The 19,655-nt window shown below is 45.0% G+C and overlaps 1 protein-coding gene across 1 annotated transcript; it reads left to right on the top strand.

Annotated features, from left to right (window-relative positions):
* Positions 1–5,731: 5,731 nt before the first annotated feature.
* KCNF1 (potassium voltage-gated channel modifier subfamily F member 1) lies at positions 5,732–7,487 on the top strand. The gene has a single exon (XM_075148021.1). It carries the CDS (start codon positions 5,732–5,734, stop codon positions 7,193–7,195), a length of 1,464 nt encoding a protein of 487 aa, XP_075004122.1. The 3' UTR covers positions 7,196–7,487.
* The last annotated feature ends 12,168 nt before the right edge of the window (positions 7,488–19,655 follow it).

The following is a 19,655-nucleotide window of genomic DNA, read 5'->3' as shown; positions in this document are numbered from 1 at the left end:
ATCAGTGTTGAGACCATGAGCCGCTACCCTGCGCATCAGGAAGGTTTCCTGTTGGCTGTGAGTGCCCACCACACACCTCTCCCCCACACACCCTGCTGCCACAGTCCATGAGAGCACGTCACGCACTGTGGCCCTTCAGATGCACTGGGGAAGTGCATGGGGTTGGTGCTGGGGCTACGGCAGTGGCCCCACATCCATGCTGGGAACCACAGCGCCCATGGGAAGGCAATCCCATGTTTTCTTGCGGAGTGTCAAAACAGCTGACTTGCGGAGTGTCAAAACAGCTGGCTTTATTGCAGAGCAAGTTATAAGGATAAAAGAAGGCATGATTTGAAAATGGATTTGCAATATTGAGCTACAAAGGATAAAACAGCACATTGCAGTAGCTGGATTAATTTGCCAAAGAGAGTGTGCTGGATCTTCCAGTGGGGTTGTGAGGTTGTCTCACTAACCACTAGAAGCCACCTTAGATTTGGAAACCCTGAAGGATTCTTACAGCAAAGTATTTCCTGCTCCTCTTACTAAAGCTGGCTGTGGTAAAGTAATCAGAGTAGCTGCTCTGGATGACCTGCTCTTTCTGAAGCCCACAACTATGTCATTCATTGCTTCTCTTTCTTCCAGATTATCTGCCTCCTATTTCTTGTGATTGGCACGAAGTAATTATATGGTGTTTTCTCCACACAGAACCTTGTGCTATCAGCTGCTGAAGCAGTCCCCATGCAGCTGGCTGCAAGCTTTATCCTCACAATACCCCAAGGAAAGGGGGAGGAATAAGGTATTTCCATTCCCCATCCTCCTTTAGGTCTCTGATTGACTTTTCTATAGTACATTTTCATCACATGTTCTTGTCTTGAGTGGGTCTCCATAGTCTGCATCTAGCTGCGAATAAGTTGTGTGTTAGATGCTGAGATCTCTTGCTGGATCCATCACAGTTCCAGTCTTACGAATGTCATTTAAAAACCAAATATGACATAGTAGAAGGAGAAGTGTGTGGGGGGGTTGTAGTGAGTGGGAACGACCATCCCTCCAAGCCTGCTGTTAGTTCTGTGGCCTCTGAGGGCCACACAACAGTGTCCAACATAGAAATCATAGTGCCTAAAAAGCAGGTGCCCAGTGGCAGCAGGTGACTCAGCACAACTCGGCTTAGACCAGTTTTACATGTGCCCAAGGATGTTTCTGGGCACTGAGGCCGACTGGCAACTGGTCTCCATCTAGTCTACGAAGTCCTTTTAGTCTCCAGTACAGGTGACTGCCTGCAAACTCCTGTTGGGAATGGTCTCTGATGGCCACGTGATGGCTGGGAAATGTCAGCGTTAGCTGGTCAGTGTGGGCCGGATCTGTGCCAGACATGCTGTAACTGTTTCTTACTTGGACAGTCATAGTCAGGTCCCTAAACTTTCTTGAGCTTGCACGTGTAGACACAGCACTAAATACTTTGTAGAGTCCAGGAGGAGAGAGAAGCCAAAGGTGCCGCCATGGTCCCAGGCGCTGGGCTGTGCTACACCGCAGCCTGCTTGCCTGACTCCTGCCTCTGCATTAAACACCCCTCTCCACATGGAGTCCGATGTTACCTCCCTAGGCTTGGCTCCTAACCCATTCACACCCCTTCATGCACCACTACTGCCCGTAGCTCCATGGGGAGCAGCGGGGTGCATCAGCAGGAGGGCAGAGGTGCTGGCTGGGCTTCAGGAGCACAGTATGAGCCAGACTCAGCTCAAGAGGAGCAATCTCTATTCCCAGACTGGCACAAAACCGCCCAGTAGTGAAGGTCTCCCAAAAAGTGGCAAACAAGGGAGCCAAACTTGCAGCTCCAGCATCCTCCGAGCAGGTCCCCAGGCGCTGGGCTGTGGGTGCTCTGTGCACCCGCATCCCTCATGCGGGGCCTGGTGCTGCTGGGGAGCCATATTCGAGCTCCACCTATGCCTCATGGACCAAGCCCTGTGGGGATCCGAGCCCCCCGGGAGATCCCGGGCATTCCTGTTGGGGCTGCCCTTGGCAGGTGGGTGCCCAACAACCCAGGAGTCCTTCCCTTGGGCTGCAGGGCTTGAGGTCAAGCTGAGCCTCCCCCTCCTCCCTGAAGGAGCCGCTCTGAACCACAGCCAAAACTTAACACATCTGTCAGCTCAAATCCACGTGTGGTTCTCTGAGCCAAAGCACCGACACAGAAAGAAACCCCCTGCCTGTTTCTTATTTGGTCTGTAGGAATTCAATTGCCAGCACGCACCGCTTCCAGCAGACACAGAGCATGGCTTGACCTGTTTGCCCAGTCCAGATGTATCAACAGAAGTTGAATTTAGAAGCCCTAGTAATTGCAGCAAACTACTCATAAATGAGTTACAGGGCAACAAATTTTTAGATTAGAGAAGCTCTCTTTTCATGGATGAAAAATGGATTCAATTAGTGAAATAAATTATTTGCTGCAAATTATTCATCCTGCTCCTGTTGTTTGCTGCTCCATGATATGTCTGATAAAAAACATTCGTCAAGTAAGCCTGTCTCACTCTTTTCAGCTACAAAAACAAGAGTTTAATTCATTATGATTTTCCCTGACCCTTCTTTGGATCATTTACATTTGTCAAAGTGGATTTAAAATGCTACCAGATCTCTAACATTTGACAGGCACACTGAAAGGTGTAAAGAACTCTGAAAAGGTGCAAGACGAGGGAGAATAAAGCACAAGGATTTTAGCAGCCGCACTAAGTAAAGGCTTTATAAGGACTGATCTGGCATTTCAAAAATAGTTTCTTCCCAACCTTTCGAGAATATGCTGAGATTTTATCATTTGAGAGGAGCTGATTTCACCTTTCAAACTGAACAATGTACATACTAATCCTGTGTGCCGATTTTGTAGGTGTTTGTTCTGTAAAATTACAGGGTGGAGAAGAGCCTTTTTGGAAAGGAAAATGGTGCTTTCTGTGTTGGTCATGCTGGACCATACATTGATTTCTTATTGTTACCTGGAGAAAAGCCAAAAGGTCACTGGAATGAATCATTGATCAAAGAGAGGAGGTGTCTGAAATGGTTAAATCTGAGGATTTAAACCTAAAGAACCTGTTTCCCTGATGCAGCCTGACAATATTTTAAACCTAACTTTCCCAGATCTCAGTTTTGTTTTGCAAGAACTGGTAGTCAAACCCCATCCGCTTTTTCCCCTGTGCAAGCATGTCACTGCTATTGGCATCTTAAAATTCGTTGTGCTAAACCATTCGTGTTAGTGGGCAAGGAAATCCCAGGTGGGTAAATATTTATTGCTGAACCCATAAAATCTAGGTTTTTTCCAGATCTCCAAGGTATTTCTCTTGTCCCAAGAAGCTTGCTAGTCTCAGTAAACTTGTATGTGCCCGGAAAAAAATTCAAGGGACATCTTGTATTACACCCACACTATGCAGTACCCTGACGAACACATGAAGGTGACACTGGCCGCCAGAGATCAACAGTGTGACTCAGATGTAGACTAATAGATATTACCCTTTTCCTGGGACTGTCACTTGAATGAGGTGACCAGCCCCTGCAGTTATCATTCCTTGCCCTCTGTACTGTTCTGCAGCAAGGATATGAGTGACACAACCCAGGCATTTGAAGAAGATTATGGAGCTAAGGTTCATGCATGGCTTATCCCTCCCTGTGAGACTGGATGACTGGGTGTTACGTTTACTGGGTGACTATAACAGAGCAGCGAGAAACCCCTTCCTTTGACTTCAGTTTTTGCATTATAAACTTGTGCATGGATGTGTGTGACAGACAAAGAGAAAGGATTGTTCCTCTGTTTCATAGGTTTCTTGCAAGTCTTCCTCTATTACAAATTCACCTCTTCCCTCTCGTATTTTCACTCTCCTCAATCACGCAAGAGCTCAGGGATAAGGAAGGTCATTGGAAGGTCTGGGAAGGGGCTGGATCAGTGATTTTAACTCATGGCTTGTGCACCCCCAAGTGTCATGAACTACCTCCAAGGGGTTATTCTTAAGGTATGTGAGGCTATGTGCATACTCCATGCCAAGATGAGGTCTGGTGCACAACCTCTTACCCCATAAGTTTCCGGCAAGGGAGTGGAAATGGAGCACAGTGTACTCCCCAGGGTCCCCCTCGCTGGGTGACAGAAGCACGAGGACATCATAGCTCTCACCTTTCTCCCAGGATGGACACAAAGCGAAGCAAACTATCAATTGGATTTGCCCCTCTCTATTGCCCTCCAGTTAGAGGCTTTTCAGAAGCCAGTAAATTGGAAAAGATCAAAACCTGCTGGTGTAGATCATTCTGCTGTGGCCAGAAACAGTTAACTTATTAACTGTGTGTTTTGCTGGATCAGAGCCTTCAGGACCCACTAAAATGAACTGTACAGTCAGATTTAAGAATTTAAGAGCATGGTGTTAGGCCTTCCTGCATGTAAGGGTGTGGGGAGCAAATGCCCGTCAAATCCTGGAATTTGGAGAAAACAAAGTTAAAAGGAAATACTTGTTATTCTACTTCTACTGGTTAACTGCTGGATGTAGTACAAAGCACAACTGCTGGTAAGTAGCATTCACTGATAGGTGTAAATTACTCAAACCCTCATCAGGATCAGTTGACTGCAGATCAAGAAAACACGGCTAAAACTGGGGACCCGGAGCTTTGGGAAACATGTGCAGAGTGCAGGGAAAGTTTTGCTCCACAGCTGCAACAAAAACTTTATGGTCTCTGCTTGGTTCTCAATGACACCAGTACAAATCTACAGTAACTCAATGTCCTGACAGAGAATTACTCTAGACTTGCTCCAGTCCCGCTGAGAACAAGATTTATGTCGTGCATTTATTCCAAAACACAGTATTTTTTCCTCTGGCTTCTGCCATCAGAAGAAAATGTTTGGGTGTCTTTCTGCAGCTCTGAATGACTTTATACACGATTATGTTTTGTATTTGATTAAAAAAAATGTTTTTAAAAATCGTTAAAGTGCATGGCGGTATAGAAACACATTATTTTACAGCTAGGTAGGCATATAAATAGCTGTGCTGTGTTTTCTGTGTAGCTGGTGCTTTGCTGGGTTTCACCAGAAGAGGGTAGAGTTTGGAAAGGACTCCTCGCAGCCTGGGCTCCCTATTGTGTTGGGGAACAGCAAAGGGAAAACAAGCACAAGTTTCTCCTCTGCACGCTTGCACCGACTGACTATGTGCAAGAGTCAGCAGATAAACTCTGGAAGACCTTAAAGTAAAAAGAAAACGGAAAGAGGAACAAAATTCAAAAGCAGCTTTCTAGGGAAATCTGTGGAATCGAAGAGCAATCGCAACAGTTTTCTGTGGGCTCACCCTGCTGATTGTCTCTCTGAGAACTGTCACTCACTGCACGTTGCATTAATCAGAGCTCAGGATTTATTTCTCTGCGTGACTTCCAACCTGTGAATAAATATCACTTTTAGCGAGAGAATGGGACCTGAAAAGACTCTCGAGCACTGAACAGAGGGGTGAGTTTTATTAAATGGTTTCTTCTCTTTCAAATCTGCTGGAGCTTTCTAACATCCTGCTTACAGGCACAGCAGCCCGATGACTTGTCTTTTCCCTGCAGCTTGTTGCCTACCTCATGAGGCTTTCCTGACCACAGGTTTATTTCTGTAACCTTTCCCACCGTGACTCCGGGTCAGGTTGGTAACATTTGTAATAGACCTGACTCGGTGCTGATTTGCTTTCATGAGAAATTAAAACCACAAAGCTTTGAAACGAAACAACAGGCTAAAAAGCAAATAAGATCCAATACAATTAAAATGGCAGGTGACTCTAGGTTTCCAGATGTGGACACCGACAGATCAGAAAAAAATGAAGAAACGGAGATTGTAGTCAATGTCGGTGGGGTAAAGCAGGTGTTCTATGGAGATAATCTGAATCAATACCCAGAAACACGGCTGGCAGAGCTGATCAACTGTTTATCAGGGGGATACGATAGCATATTCTCCCTCTGTGATGATTATGATCCTGGAAAAAGAGAGTTTTACTTCGACAGAGATCCAGATGCTTTCAAATGCATTATTGACGTGTACTACTTTGGGGAAATTCACATGAAGAAAGGAATATGTCCTATATGTTTCAAGAATGAAATGGAATTTTGGAAAGTGGATCTGAAATTTTTGGATGACTGCTGCAAAACTCATCTAAGTGAAAAAAAGGAGGAACTGGAAGAAATAGCCCGAAGGGTGCAACTGATTCTGGATGACTTGGGAGTAGATGCCTCAGAAAGTCGCTGGAAAAGGTGCCAAAAATACATCTGGAAATTTCTGGAGAAGCCAGAATCGTCCTACCCAGCTCGAGTGATCGCTGTTCTGTCCTTTCTGTTTATTTTGATCTCCTCCATCGTGATGTGTGTGGGGACCATCCCAGACCTGCAGGTCGTAGACGCGGAGGGGAACCGTATGGAGCACCCGACCCTGGACAGCATAGAGACAGCCTGTATAGGCTGGTTTACCATGGAGTATGTGCTGAGGCTAATCTCCTCTCCCAACAAACTCCACTTTGCCCTGTCTTTCATGAACATTGTCGATGTGCTAGCAATACTTCCTTTCTATGTCAGCCTGACCTTGACCCACTTGGGAGCCAAGCTCATGGAGCTGAGCAACGTCCAGCAGGCTGTCCAGGCGCTGCGCATCATGAGGATCGCGAGGATTTTCAAGCTTGCACGGCACTCCTCGGGGCTCCAGACTCTAACGTATGCCCTGAAACGCAGCTTTAAGGAGCTTGGGCTGCTCCTCATGTACTTAGCTGTTGGAATCTTTGTCTTTTCTGCCCTGGGTTATACCATGGAGCAAAGTCACCCTGAAACTTTATTTAAAAGCATCCCTCAGTCATTTTGGTGGGCAATCATTACCATGACCACAGTTGGATATGGAGACATATACCCTAAAACAACACTAGGGAAACTGAATGCTGCCATAAGTTTTCTTTGCGGTGTGATAGCGATCGCCCTTCCCATCCATCCCATCATTAACAACTTCGTCAGGTATTATAACAAACAGAGAGTTTTAGAAACAGCTGCCAAGCACGAATTGGAGCTGATGGAGCTAAACTCAGCCGAGGGGAAAGCCACAACTTCCAAAACTGAACTAGAGGATCTTGCAAGGGAAGGCAAGGAAGGCCCTTTTTATAGCAGCCGGCTAAAAGTCTCCCACAGTGACACCTTTATTCATCTCCTGTCAGAAGAGAAACACTATAGGACCAGGCTTCAAAGCTGCAAATAAACTGTGAGCTGTTGTCAGCGCTAAGCTACGGATCTGGACAACCTGACAATCAACTATTGAAAAGACTCGCGGGATCTGTCAGAGTTGGGAGGGAGCACTGCTTTGCTTTTCCAACATGAATATAAATTAACCCCATGGTATCTCCATCAACAGTTGGTAAGACTTATTGGTTATTACACAAAATAAATTAGTAGGATTCCATTGAGATCAGACTGCTTATAATGAGTGCGTTCTGACAAAAACCATTTGTAACTGTTTTAGAGACTGAAAAGTCCTTCCTGATCGGTAAATGTTCGATGACCTGAATGTGCAGCATTGCCACATCAGAACTCTGTACCTGTAACAATAAAGAGCAGCATCGCACAGTTTGTGTGTTCCAGGCTGTCTTCAATGCCTTTGCAGCTAGAACTGCTCCCTAAAAAATTAAAACAGCCTCTCACTCGTATTAGATTCAGGTTTACAGCAAAATGTTACGAGCAGTTTCAGCCTAGAGATACTAAAAGCATGAGCATATACCATGTGCAGAATATTAGAGTCAATGAATGGTTTTGTTTTTGTAAAATGTAATTTGGGGTCAACTTTTTGGATAGATATCTGTTCCTTTTTCCAGAAAAAATATAATTTTCAATGGGACATGAAGCTATTTTTTGGGCAGAGATGTAGAACGGAATCAATGTATTTTAAGGAGCAAATAAAAAAAAAAATTGTTCTAGCTTTTAATTACAACATAATAATTTATATGTGCAGGGATCTTTCAGGAAGGATTTATGATCAAGTAATTTTTAAAACTGTAAGTTAACTCATAGTATTTTTAATTCACTATTAAAGCAAGAGAAGTTTCTAAATAAGAAACTTTAACTCTTTGAAAGTAAGTGTAGAGAAAGTTTCAATAAAGAGTATAATCTCCAATTGATTTATGGTAAAAATTTCTATCTGAACGAACATACTACTAGGTTATTTTTTTTAAAAAAGCACATCCCACCCCTACAATAACTGCATGGCTTTGTAAATGTTAGTTTACAGAGGTAGTAGGCACTAATCAGTATCTTATTCATTAATCAGCATATTATTCATCACCAGTGTGTAGCTACTATCCTTTCCAAAAGCAAGTGCCATCTACGTGAGCATTAATTTGGCTCGCGTAACAACTGCAATATATGGGTCTGGTCTCTACCAGAGAAATCCATTGAAACTAGGAGTTATGCCAGCTCAAAGGGGAGGGGAGAACTGGCACACAGATGTATTTACATATAATAAAAGTAGGATCCCAAATGATTAAAGGGCTAGAGTAGCTGTCCTTATTTGTTCCCTTGTGTGCTGAGCGGTCCCTCGCCCAGATGAAACGCAGCAGCATGAGCCATGACCCATATCCGGGCACCTTGTGCCTGAGACCCCCGTGCAGGTCCTTGGGACTTCTTTCCTGGGACGTGGGCAAGCGATGGGGCTGTGGCATCCATCCCACAGGACCAGTGACTGGAGGGGCACAGAGCCGTGGGGTGGGCTCTCTCCTGGCACCTTGTTTGCCCCTGGCCTCTGGCAAAGGGGTATATGTCTGCTGGTGGGAAGATCCCTGTCCTGCTGGGATCAGGGAGCCGTGGTGGTGTGTGGGGGCTGGGCAGGTGTGCGGAGATGGGCAGCCGCTCCCCAGGAACACTGCCCGCTCTGCAGGTCTCCTGACATGGAAATCAACCCCCGGCCCCCCCAGGCTGAAGCCCTTTCCCAGCACTACCCCTCACACCCCAAGTTGCTCACCTCCAGGGACACCTACTCTGTATCCCTGTGCCCCAGCCCCGTGCCAGACCTACCATCCTCTTCCCCAACCCCCTTACTTCGTCCTGCCTTACATACCCCCGTCAACCTCTAAACCTTTCTGTACCAGAATCCCAAATTCTCTCCTGCCTAAGGCCAACAGCCCATCCAAGTGACCTCCTCGGCCCAAGCATCTCTTCACCCCCATCCTCCCCTCAACATCCCAGCTCCAAGCTCTCAGCTCTAGACCTGCTCTCTCAATCCTTCCCATCTGCTGAGATCTGTTCCTTGCTTGCCACCTACCTCAGCTCTGCTCCCGCTGGCTGCCTGGCCAGGACCATAGCTGGCTCTCACCCAAGGGACAGGAACCTGCCCCTTGCACTGCTGAGGACTTCCAGAACACAAGCATGGGCTGCAGCCATTAAAAATTGACTCGGGTGGGATGCTGAGGGTGGGATAAGAGGAAAAGTAACAAAGCAGTGCTAGTACCAGCTACATGCCTTATCTATCATCAGGGATATTAAATGTTCCTGACTTCCCGCATGACATGCAGAGGGTGGCTGAGGATGAATTAAGTTAGCAAAAGCACTTTCCTGAATGAGGAAAGCACTGTATAAATGCTAAGTAATATGGTTAGCACCGCAAGTACTAAATCCTCACTGCTGCGCTTTGCAATTTATTTACTGTGACGTTAAATAAAAAATAAGCCTCTTTTATCAGAAATAATTTTACAGGCTAATTTCTCCAATGAGTTATGCCTTTGAGCACAGGCATCTGCCTATGCTATGCCAATATGGAAAGAGCTTTGAGACAACCTTGGTGCCACTCCAGCCCAGGCTGGTCTCAAGCCAGGCTCCGTGTGGTTTGCTGCACTAGGGACCGTATTTGTTGGATTCGTTGCTGTAAGTTATATGTTCTTAAAAGGCTGGGGGTGGGCAGGACAGATTCCTGCCTGTTTGCCTTGCCCGTGGCATGGGAACCCTGCAGGAGCAGGGGGAGATGTGGGCAGCGATGGAGGGACAGGGCAGGCTGGCAGCCTGCAGCCCATGGTGGGACTGGAGAGGAGCAGGGGGGTCTTACACAGCCACAACCCTGATGGTAGAAAGCAAGAGGCTTTCTGGGGCCTCGGGGAAGACAACTCTCACGGACCAAGAAGCTGCCATAAATTACTGGCTTTGAAATCAGGGCTGGAGGGAAGGCTCTGCCCCTTACAAGATGGAGTGAGCTAGGGGAAGTTTGTTTTCAATTTTTTTTTGATACTCTACACAACCCAGCAGAGCTGATTTTCCTTTATTACAAGTTAATCTGAAAAAAGAAAAGGACTTAAAAGACTGGAAGGCTTGGGGGTGGGAAGGGAGTGTTAGTGCAGTCCCTTCGCAGAGAGGAAGCGACACCATCCAAAGGCTCTGGCTGAGTCGGGGTCCCCCGCTCTTAGACACAGGACTTTCTCAAGTTCAAAGTTAGGACAAGCCCTGAAGTCTTTTCAAGGGGGAAACTGCACCGTGCTTGGTGCAGGTCTCATTCCTGCACTCCGGGTGAGGTGGGCACAGGCTGCACCTGCCCAACCCACCAGTGACTTCCCCGTCCTCTTCCCCGGGCTCTTCCATATCCACTTTGTGGACACTTTGGCTGAGTCTGTATAATGAATGCAGGGCATTCCCAGTGAGCCCATCTCCAGACTCACAGACACAGCGTCAGCCACTGCACTGAGCTTCCCCAATGTCTGCAGCACGTGGGAAGCTCTGTAACACAGCTGGCTCTTGGTGGAACCCTGCCCCTGGTGTTTAACCCTTCACCTGGGAACCAGGACTGAACAGCCTGAAAATAACCAAGTACAGAAAAATCTGCATAAACCACCTGGATCTCTCCTGATACCCAAATACTCCTCTTCGGACTCCCATGTGTACGAAGGAAACAGGTCACCTTTCCCATAAGAATTTGGGAGCTCTGGGAAGAAAATGTAGTACTCTTCTATAGAAAACCCATTGAGTAGAATTATGGAGAAAAAAACAGAGCTACTGTAATTTTAGTTGACATCCCTTCTCATACAGAAGCTCCTCAGTTCACTGTGCAGGAAATTTCAGAGCACAGTGAGCAGGTCAAACTATCCTCTTGAGAAGTTATCCCTAGGACATCTGCCCTATGCAGCCAGCCCTGGTTGCTTCTAGAAAATGTTGAATTTTTAATAAAGCCTGCAATGTACAGAGTTAAAACTTGAAGGGACCAACTTTTGGTTCCTAACTAACATCAACTTCAGCTGTAAATTTGGGATTAGTCCAGGTTTGACATCGAATAGCTGCCAGCAGAATCTGATTCAACAGCCTTAATTTAATAACCCACCCAAGGGTAGATCGGTGGCAATTGCTAAGACTGTACGTAAAATGAAGCCTGTTTCTAGCTTCCTGGACACCATAAAGGGTAGATCTTAATGGAGTGGAAATTGCTTTTAGAAGTGTGGGAGACAGCTGCAGTAGTTAGTGACACACAGCATTAGTCTCAGGGAAGTGATAGGCATGTAACACGTCAACTCATGCCACGCTCTGGCTGGCGTGTCACAGCCACCTTGGCTTTGGAGACAGCTTCAGCTTCAGGCAGAAACAGCCATCTACAGCTAGGTTTTTATTGCTGGGCTGCCATGTATATATGATTTGAAGACACTTAAAATAAAAAATTGAAATTGTGGGAAATACTAGAATACCACTATTGTCTGCTGTCATGCGTGCAGGAGAGCTGGCCCTTGCTGCAGGTAGGGCACCTGCCACACAGGGTTAATTGAAATGTCCTCTCTGGTCTGTGCATGGGTCAGGGGGAACGTGAACATGTGGAGGCAGAGCCAGCTCCTATCAAACAGAGGGAGGGCTGAGGACCATGCAGCACAGCCCATCTGTCCCTGGCTGTGCTAAGGGCACTCATTGCTAAGGTCCCTTTTGCAGCTGAAGCTGACAGCGATGCTGTTTCAATAACCCTTTAGGCAGCTTTCTTTTTGCCTAACGTGCTGTTTGAATCTACCTGATAAAAACACTTAAGAGGAGAAACAAGACCACGTTGTTTTCAGTCTCAGGTATTCTCTCAGTCTATACTGATTTTTCAAATAATTACCCCAAACGCTCACCTGAGACTGAATGAAAGGGTGACAAACCGGTGTTTGTTGAAACAGAGCATTCAAATGTCCATAAAAGTAAGGATTAAGAGATATTAATGAACAATTAGCCATACTGAAAGACACAAATGAACAATTAGCCATACAAAGACGCAAAAACTCCCACAACCCTCTTCCAGCCACATCTGCATTGCCAGATGTGCTAAAACAAATAGAATGGTGTCCCCTGTGAATTACGCTAGGCAGAAGTGCTTCGTCCCTCCTCCCTGTCAACACAGCCATCAGTCCTATATCCACTGACAAACCTCACAATTTCTTACTCGCACAGGCAGGACAGCTACTGGGCACACGCACAGGAGAACACATTTGCTACCCAACCAGGTTTCTGAGGATCTGGCTCGCTGTCCATTCAAATATTATTGCATTTTGCCTGGACTATCCATTCATGAATATCAATATTTTGTTCCATACCAGCTTCCACAAGACACTTTCCCTTTGAGACAGATGGTCCTTGGTGATGTGAGGAATAAGTTCTGCACTGCCTGGTGTAAATCAAACTTCACCAAGAGTTGCAGCAACATAGCATTAGTGTGAAAGTCAACTTCGGGCAATGTGTATTAACTTTACTTGCTTCAGCCGTAGATATCCCACTAAAATCGAAATTGGTTTTTCTTCCTGCAATGAACCATATTAGGCTTGAATTCAGTGGGAGCTTTGCCTGCCTTAGGAGTGTTGAGGGGAATGATGCAGCCAAGTGAGCCAGGCTAATGCACTAGGCAGGCTCATGTAAATCGCTAAGAGGAAAACGAAGATGATAGAAAAGTCTGAGAGCCCCAGGAGAAGTGGTGCCATTTAATTGTTTTTCTTGTTGCTTTCATATGACGATGAGAAAGCTGCCCGTGTCTTAAAGCTGCTTTTTGTCTTCCCGTGTAAGGGGAGCCTTGAATATCTTTTTAACGTGCTGAGAGTCAAGTACTGCTAAATTATCCTGGTCAGTTAAAGATACACAATAGAAGCAGAAAGGAAGGGAAATCTTAAGTGGAATCTAAGTAGAGGACTCTCTTTAAAAAAAAAATCTCAAAATGGAAAGGAAGACTGAATGCTATGTTGTATATGCCTACAAAAATACTGTTATTTTCAGTGCACTGCTCTACTGATTTCAATGAAAATGAGGCACCCAAAGTGCTGACTCTAGTGCTTTGGTTTTTAGTTCAAGCATGAAATGTTGTGATTCCCTATTCTATAAGGAAGGAACCTGTACACTCTGCAGCAGTTAAACATCTTAAAAAATAAAAATGATCTGTATTCATTAGAGTGTGTTCGAGAGCTCACAAATTCTGTGTTAGAGCTCACAAAGTGGTGGAAACTCAGGCGAGCAACCACTGGACAAAGGCAGCAAATTGCTCAGCACTGCAAAGGGAAGTTTTAGAAAACCTGGCAGCCTCAGTCTGTTTTGCTGTGCAGGAGGCAAACTGCAGCTTCAATTACTATAACAGCATTACAGGGAAATTCTTTATCACTACGGTGCACTCCACTGATCCCAAACAATGTTTCCACTGCATTACGGTTACCAGCTTTACAAACTCAGTGTTTTCCAGGCTCACTAGCATAGTAAGATACAACAATTTTATACAATACCCAGAAGATGAAGTAGCTGTATCACTGTTGGTCAATGTTGATTTTTTCTGTATTGTTTTTACAGTAAAAATGATACACCACAGATATTCTTTGCCATATTCACATAAATGATGTATTCATTGTCATACATTGTTTTTAACTTCTCATATCCCTGAAGTCTCAGCTTGTCCATTATCAACCAGTGAAGAATTAACCCTTCTGTCTTAGTTTATACCAGATTAACCACCATGAAATACTACATGCCATTTTGGTTTCTTCCCTTGTTCCATCAAGATTACTCCATAATCGGACAGCTCGTCACTGGCATATTTTTCTTTTCATTCAGCCTCATTTTTCATACCTTAATTTCAGTCTATTACACTTCATTATTTTGTTTCAGAAAATGGAAATGATTCATCTCTCTTGCAGATGACTAGTGCACTCCCACAAGTCGCAGATCTCTGCACTGTGTCAGTTCACTGGGGCAGGCTTAGAACATGCCTAGGAGAGAAGACACTGGCTCAAGACTTCATTTTGACATGTTGGCCAACCACTCCCCAAAATCCCTCTATGCATCAAAAGAAAACTCTCTCCTATATGTGGAATGCTCAAAAAATGCGAGGTCCATGTGCAGCAGCCCTGTATGATTTAGCAGAACATTTTCACATGTTTAAATTCCCCTCTCTTTGAGAGGACTGAAACACTCTGAAACATTTTCCTGGACAGAGATTGCTTTAAACGTGTGCTTACGTGCTTTGCTGATCAGAATGTGCTCATGTTAAACCTTACATGGCAAAAAATAGATGTTTCTGAACTGCATCCAAGCAGGCACCAGCAATTTTCTGCTCATGGCCACCAATCAGACATCAGCACAATGGGACCTTGATTGGTCCCTACAGGGGCTGCTGCAATATAAATGAGAATGATGTTCTGTTCATGAATAACAGATAAAGTGCTGTCCTATTGCTTGAGAAGTGAAATATCTAGAAGATAGCTTGACCTTTGCATCCCCCCGACTTACTCACTTTGTAGAAACATTCCTAAATACAAATGTGTTTTTGTACAATATAAAAAAAAACCCCTAATTCCTTCACTATTCAGCAGGCAAAACTCAAGCAGAGAGGAGGTAAAACCTGCATCATCCCCTGGGCTTTTGCTTGGGAATGGCCGCTGGCCAGCTGGACACCTCTTGCTTTTTTGCAGAGGAACAAATCACACCCTTGCCTGCCAGCAGGTCCTTCTATTTCTACTGGTTGTCACAGTAATAAATCAATTGTTGCTGCAAAACACAGCTCCTATCCAACTTGTGGGGAATCTGTAAACTCTCTGCAGCACAAATGTCAACCAACTGCTGGCCGGGCTTTAGGCTGGAGTGGTTATTGTTTGCCAGTTAGTTATTTGCATTGGAACAGTAAATTCCATTTGCAAAAGCCTTTACCATTTGGACCCGTTTGCCTTAGGAGCAAATTAATTGCTGCTGTACGACATCATCCCTGCTGTGACTCACATAGGGCATATTCGTACCGCCTTGGCTGGAGGAGTGAACATCAGTTGTCAGCAGGACTTCATCCTTGCACGCTGGAGCTGTGTCCGCCTCACACTGGGGCTCTTACCGTCAAGACTGTTCACATGAGACCTGAGCAACTCAAAGGTGCATTAAAGTGAGCTGCTCCCATACCTGATGTGATTTGTCTGCACAAAGTGACAGCAAAATTGGAAAAAAAGTGTAAAGAGAGTATAAAGGTCCTCAATGAGCAGCCAGGAGCTGGCTGGGGGAGTGTATGCGGGCTGCCGGAGCAGTTCTTGGCTCAGCCACCCAAGGGCGGCCAGGTGAGGCACCCAAGTCTCTCTTCTTCCCTCCACTCATCTGATTGCCCTCTAAGCATTGGTTTGCAGCGAACAGGTGGGTGGCAAAGGGTTGTTGTGTCTGACACTCCCCCAAACGAAATCTGTCCCTTCCTATTCCTTATAGAGAAAACCAGCATTGCCCAAATACCACGAAGCTCCAAGTACAAGAGACGTTGTACGGGGTGAATAGACCAGCCTAGAAGACAACAACGTCCTTCCCTCAGCTAAACCCAAGGGATGCCAAAAGGTTTTTTTGGGGGGAATACTTTTTTAATCATAGGGTTGTAGATAGCCCCCAGTGTGACAATGTTCGGGTCCATGGCTGAGACTCGCAGGTGTCAGTGCATGTAACAGTAACACTTGGCTACGCTGGCTAAGCCTGTCATATAATAACATGTGCCACCCTGAAAAGCTCATGGCTCTTGATTTTCAGGATTTTTAAAGGGAAAATAATAAAGTCTTATTAAAGAAGTTGCAACTATTTGTAAGTAAACTGGCTGTTTGCTGAAATCCCCACGTAGGTTAGAGCAGCTCAATAGGTTGCAAGCAACTCTGTCACATCCACTAAGGGAAATAAAGCAAGCTAACTGGATTCCTCCACATTTCTTACTGTCTTTCTTTACTGGGTAAATGAGATTATCGCGATGACAGAGAAGTGGAGGAGAGGGAGATAATTTGCTGGTATGCTCCCTTCTGACGTTTCCGGGCTTAGCTTGCTCATCCAAATTGGTATATTTTGTAGACTAAATAATTGGATTTTGAGTAGCAAGGCAAAGAGATTATGGAACAGTCCATCACTGCTGATTCTTGGGCAGTCTGCAATTAGAAGTGGAGTGCAACAAACTAATCTAAAACCCCAGATTTCACCCTAATTCACTGTTATATCAATCCAAGACACAGGATGATCTGTAAACGGCAGCTGCAACAAAACATGAAGGATCTGGACATCAGTCCTGTGATGGGAAGAGGCCACTTCCAGCTGCGGTGGGAAGGAAAGGACCTTAGCAGTAGGCTGCGGGACTGGAAACATGCCTTACAGTGAGGTTTTACACAAGGTCCCCCACCTGCAGCCCAGCGCTGCAGCTTCTCTTCTGCTCAGGGAACGTATGAGGGACTTCCCTGTGCTGCACTACCAGTGTGTGAGAAAATGTTTTGCACAAGAAAATGAGATTGATTCCCACTGAATAGCCAAATAGAGAGTGTGATGAATATTTGGGATGAGTGTCTCTGGGTACAGCTTCATTTTTAAACAGAAACTAAAATGAAAACAGCTCTTTTCATCCTTCATTTGATTTTACTGCTTTCTCTCCTGTTCAGACAATAGCACTGCTATGATTTAATGGGAAACGGTAATTACTTCAGTGAAAGATCATCAGCGTTCAATTGCCTGCTCATCTGCCTTGTTCTGATCCAGGTAACAAAAGACACGCACCATCCCAGTAGGCCACGTCCTCTGGCATGAGAGGGATCTTCCAAAGCTTTAGTACTTAATGAAGCATCCCTTAATGTAACTCAAAGATGAATGAAAAGCAACTTAAATCTGTTTCAGTCTGGGGCGCTTTTTTTGTCACAAAATGCTACTAAAACACTTTAAGGCTTTTCACTGTCCGGTTTTGCTAATCAGTGTCTGGAATGAGCTGGAAAAAAAACCCCACTGTTGCTGGCAGAAACCACAACAGAAATGCAAACACAAATCAAAGTAAATTATTTTCTGGTAAAAACTGATAAAGGCAGAGCAATAAACAAATGTGTGGTAAATTGGTCTCATTTAACCATCATCCATTTGAGCACATTTGAATGCAAAGTTTGCATGCAGGCTGTTTATGCTTACAGAATGAGAACGTGGATATCTGATGGTGAAAGACACTTAGAGTTGAGATGAGTTACTGAGCAGGACAGTTGAAGCAGGACAATTCCCACACGATGTGGTATGTGATGGCTGCTGCAATGCTACAGTTACTAAGCAGTAGGGTGGAGAGGAGGTCTACCATCATGCGTGGTTTTAAAGACTCAACAACTGTCATGGTAGGGGCTGCAGGAATGCATTAAGGTCTGAAAAATCTGCCTTAAATTAAAAAAAAATTAACAGTTTTTTTTTAGTTTGCCCAAGAAATGGTTTAGAGACGGCTTGATCAAATACCAGCATAGCAAGGTAGCTGAGGGCTTGTTAATGTAACATACAAAAGCATAAAATGCAGAAGTGTAGCACACTCAAAGTAGATGCATAATATAATAGCAAGGAGTTGTCTTACCATGGAAGCAACTCATTTTGGATGGGCAGATTTTGCCATCTGGACTCTTGGATACATAATATTCCAAAAGACTTGACCATTGAGAAGTCAGTCACTCAAACGTTAGCATCCAGTGTACCTGAGATGATGAGGGTGTCCCACCTGGCCTGGCACAGAAAGGGTGCATGTTTCCCATAAATGCTGCTCTATATCTGCTAGTCCCCGGACGATGTAGGGCATCTCATGGGGTACTAGGCTCCGAGGCATCCTCAAATGTATCGAGCTGGAGTCAGCACTGTCGTTGGAGCCTACAGGCATTGCAGCAGAGCAGCAATTTTCAGGTGCCCAATGCACCAGCATCTATTGCCAGCTGAGACCACAGTATCATTTAGGTTGGAAGAGACCTTTTGAAATCACCTAGTCCAATCCCTCTGCTCAAGAAGGGTCAGTCGGAGCAGGATAAGGTGTCTGAGACACCTGCAAGGGATGGCCAAATACACCCTAGAGGACACATGAACCTTTCTGAAGTGCCTGCGAGAGGCCAAGAAAGGTGCTTCACAGCACCTGAATCGATACTAGATGTCTATGTTTGGGCAACTGAATCCCACCCCTTGTGTCTGCTTGAGCATGGTCCATGCAACTTCAGTTGCATGCTAGGCTCCACTGTTGGCATTGATTAGATCTCCACTGACTCTAGAGGGAACTGAGACAGTTAGCGCACATACAGACATCAGTACTTGGGTGTCTTAACCCTGACCTGAACCTTTACGTCTGCTGTTTGCCTGTCTGCTTCCTGAGTTTGTAAGTCATGTGTGAGGTACAGAGGACTTTGCTGAGGGCAAGCTTGTGAACGGTCGTCTTTTACAAAAAAAACCACGGGCGAAGAGTCATCTTTTACAAAAGAGTCATGGAATGAGTTTCTCCCTTGCTGCTTCGTTAAAAAAAATCTATCACATGTAAATAAAGGTGCCTTAAACAGATGGTCCCACAGCCTGTGACACAAGCATGATGTCATGACCTTTCAGGCTTCCCCATTAGATCAGGGGGTGCCTGGATATGGCTGCTGGAGCCAGGCCTGTAAATCCTGTCCCCAAATCATCAAGCTAATATACCTAACATCTGTTTCTGATCTCACATCAAAAGAGGACTTGTGCCTGTTGTGTCAGTTGGAAATGAGATAAAAATCAGAAATGGGCCATGAATTCTTGCACGAAACAAGAAACAACCATGGGAGCAGAATGGTGACCATTCTCCAAAATACAAGTGACACTCAGGCAGCTCCTCCAGCCTTGACTGCAGTCTGGAATCCTGACACAGCAATCATTCCTCAGCACAGCTCCCCTTTTTGTTCGGCCACCCTGAAGAGCCTGCAGCTTCAGATCCTCAGTCCTTCATGTGAAAGGAGACAGCATTATAAACTGTGCTGTCATCTCTTATTTTGGAAATGTAAATTCAAGGCTCTTTCCACAATGACTGGGAACAGTGTGGTTAGTGCTTTCCAGCTGATGAGACTAGATCAAGCCTTTCAGAAATCATTAACATTCTTTTCTTACAGTCTGCAAGGAGATCTAGCTTCCAGGTTTTCATATTGACTCCTGAATGATAAAGTATGAACGGTATTTTCATAAACTAACTCAGCACCAAATTTTACTCTGCTACAATACTTAAAGATTGCTTCTAACTCTGCAAAGTTCTTTTTTCTTAACGTTTTAACATAAGTGCTGTCTTGCCTAGCATTCTCTGGACAGCTTCTCATGCATATTCAAATTGAACAAACAAAACTCCGCATAATAATTCTGATGTTATTGTCCTATGATTTCAATAAGAGTGAAGATCACTTGGTGTAGCTGATGACTGAGTTCAGTATTCTTACTACAGACAAAATAACTAAATCATGTGATTTTACCGAATCATC

This window comes from Calonectris borealis, chromosome 3 (genome assembly GCF_964195595.1).
Source record: "Calonectris borealis chromosome 3, bCalBor7.hap1.2, whole genome shotgun sequence".
NCBI classification, from domain to species: domain Eukaryota; kingdom Metazoa; phylum Chordata; class Aves; order Procellariiformes; family Procellariidae; genus Calonectris; species Calonectris borealis.
This window is presented reverse-complemented; position numbering and strand designations above follow the sequence as displayed.

Bases quoted from the DNA above. Each gene is read 5' to 3' on its own strand.
- KCNF1 (XM_075148021.1), top strand. From the start codon at position 5,732: ATGGCAGGTGACTCTAGGTTTCCAGATGTGGACACCGACAGATCAGAA.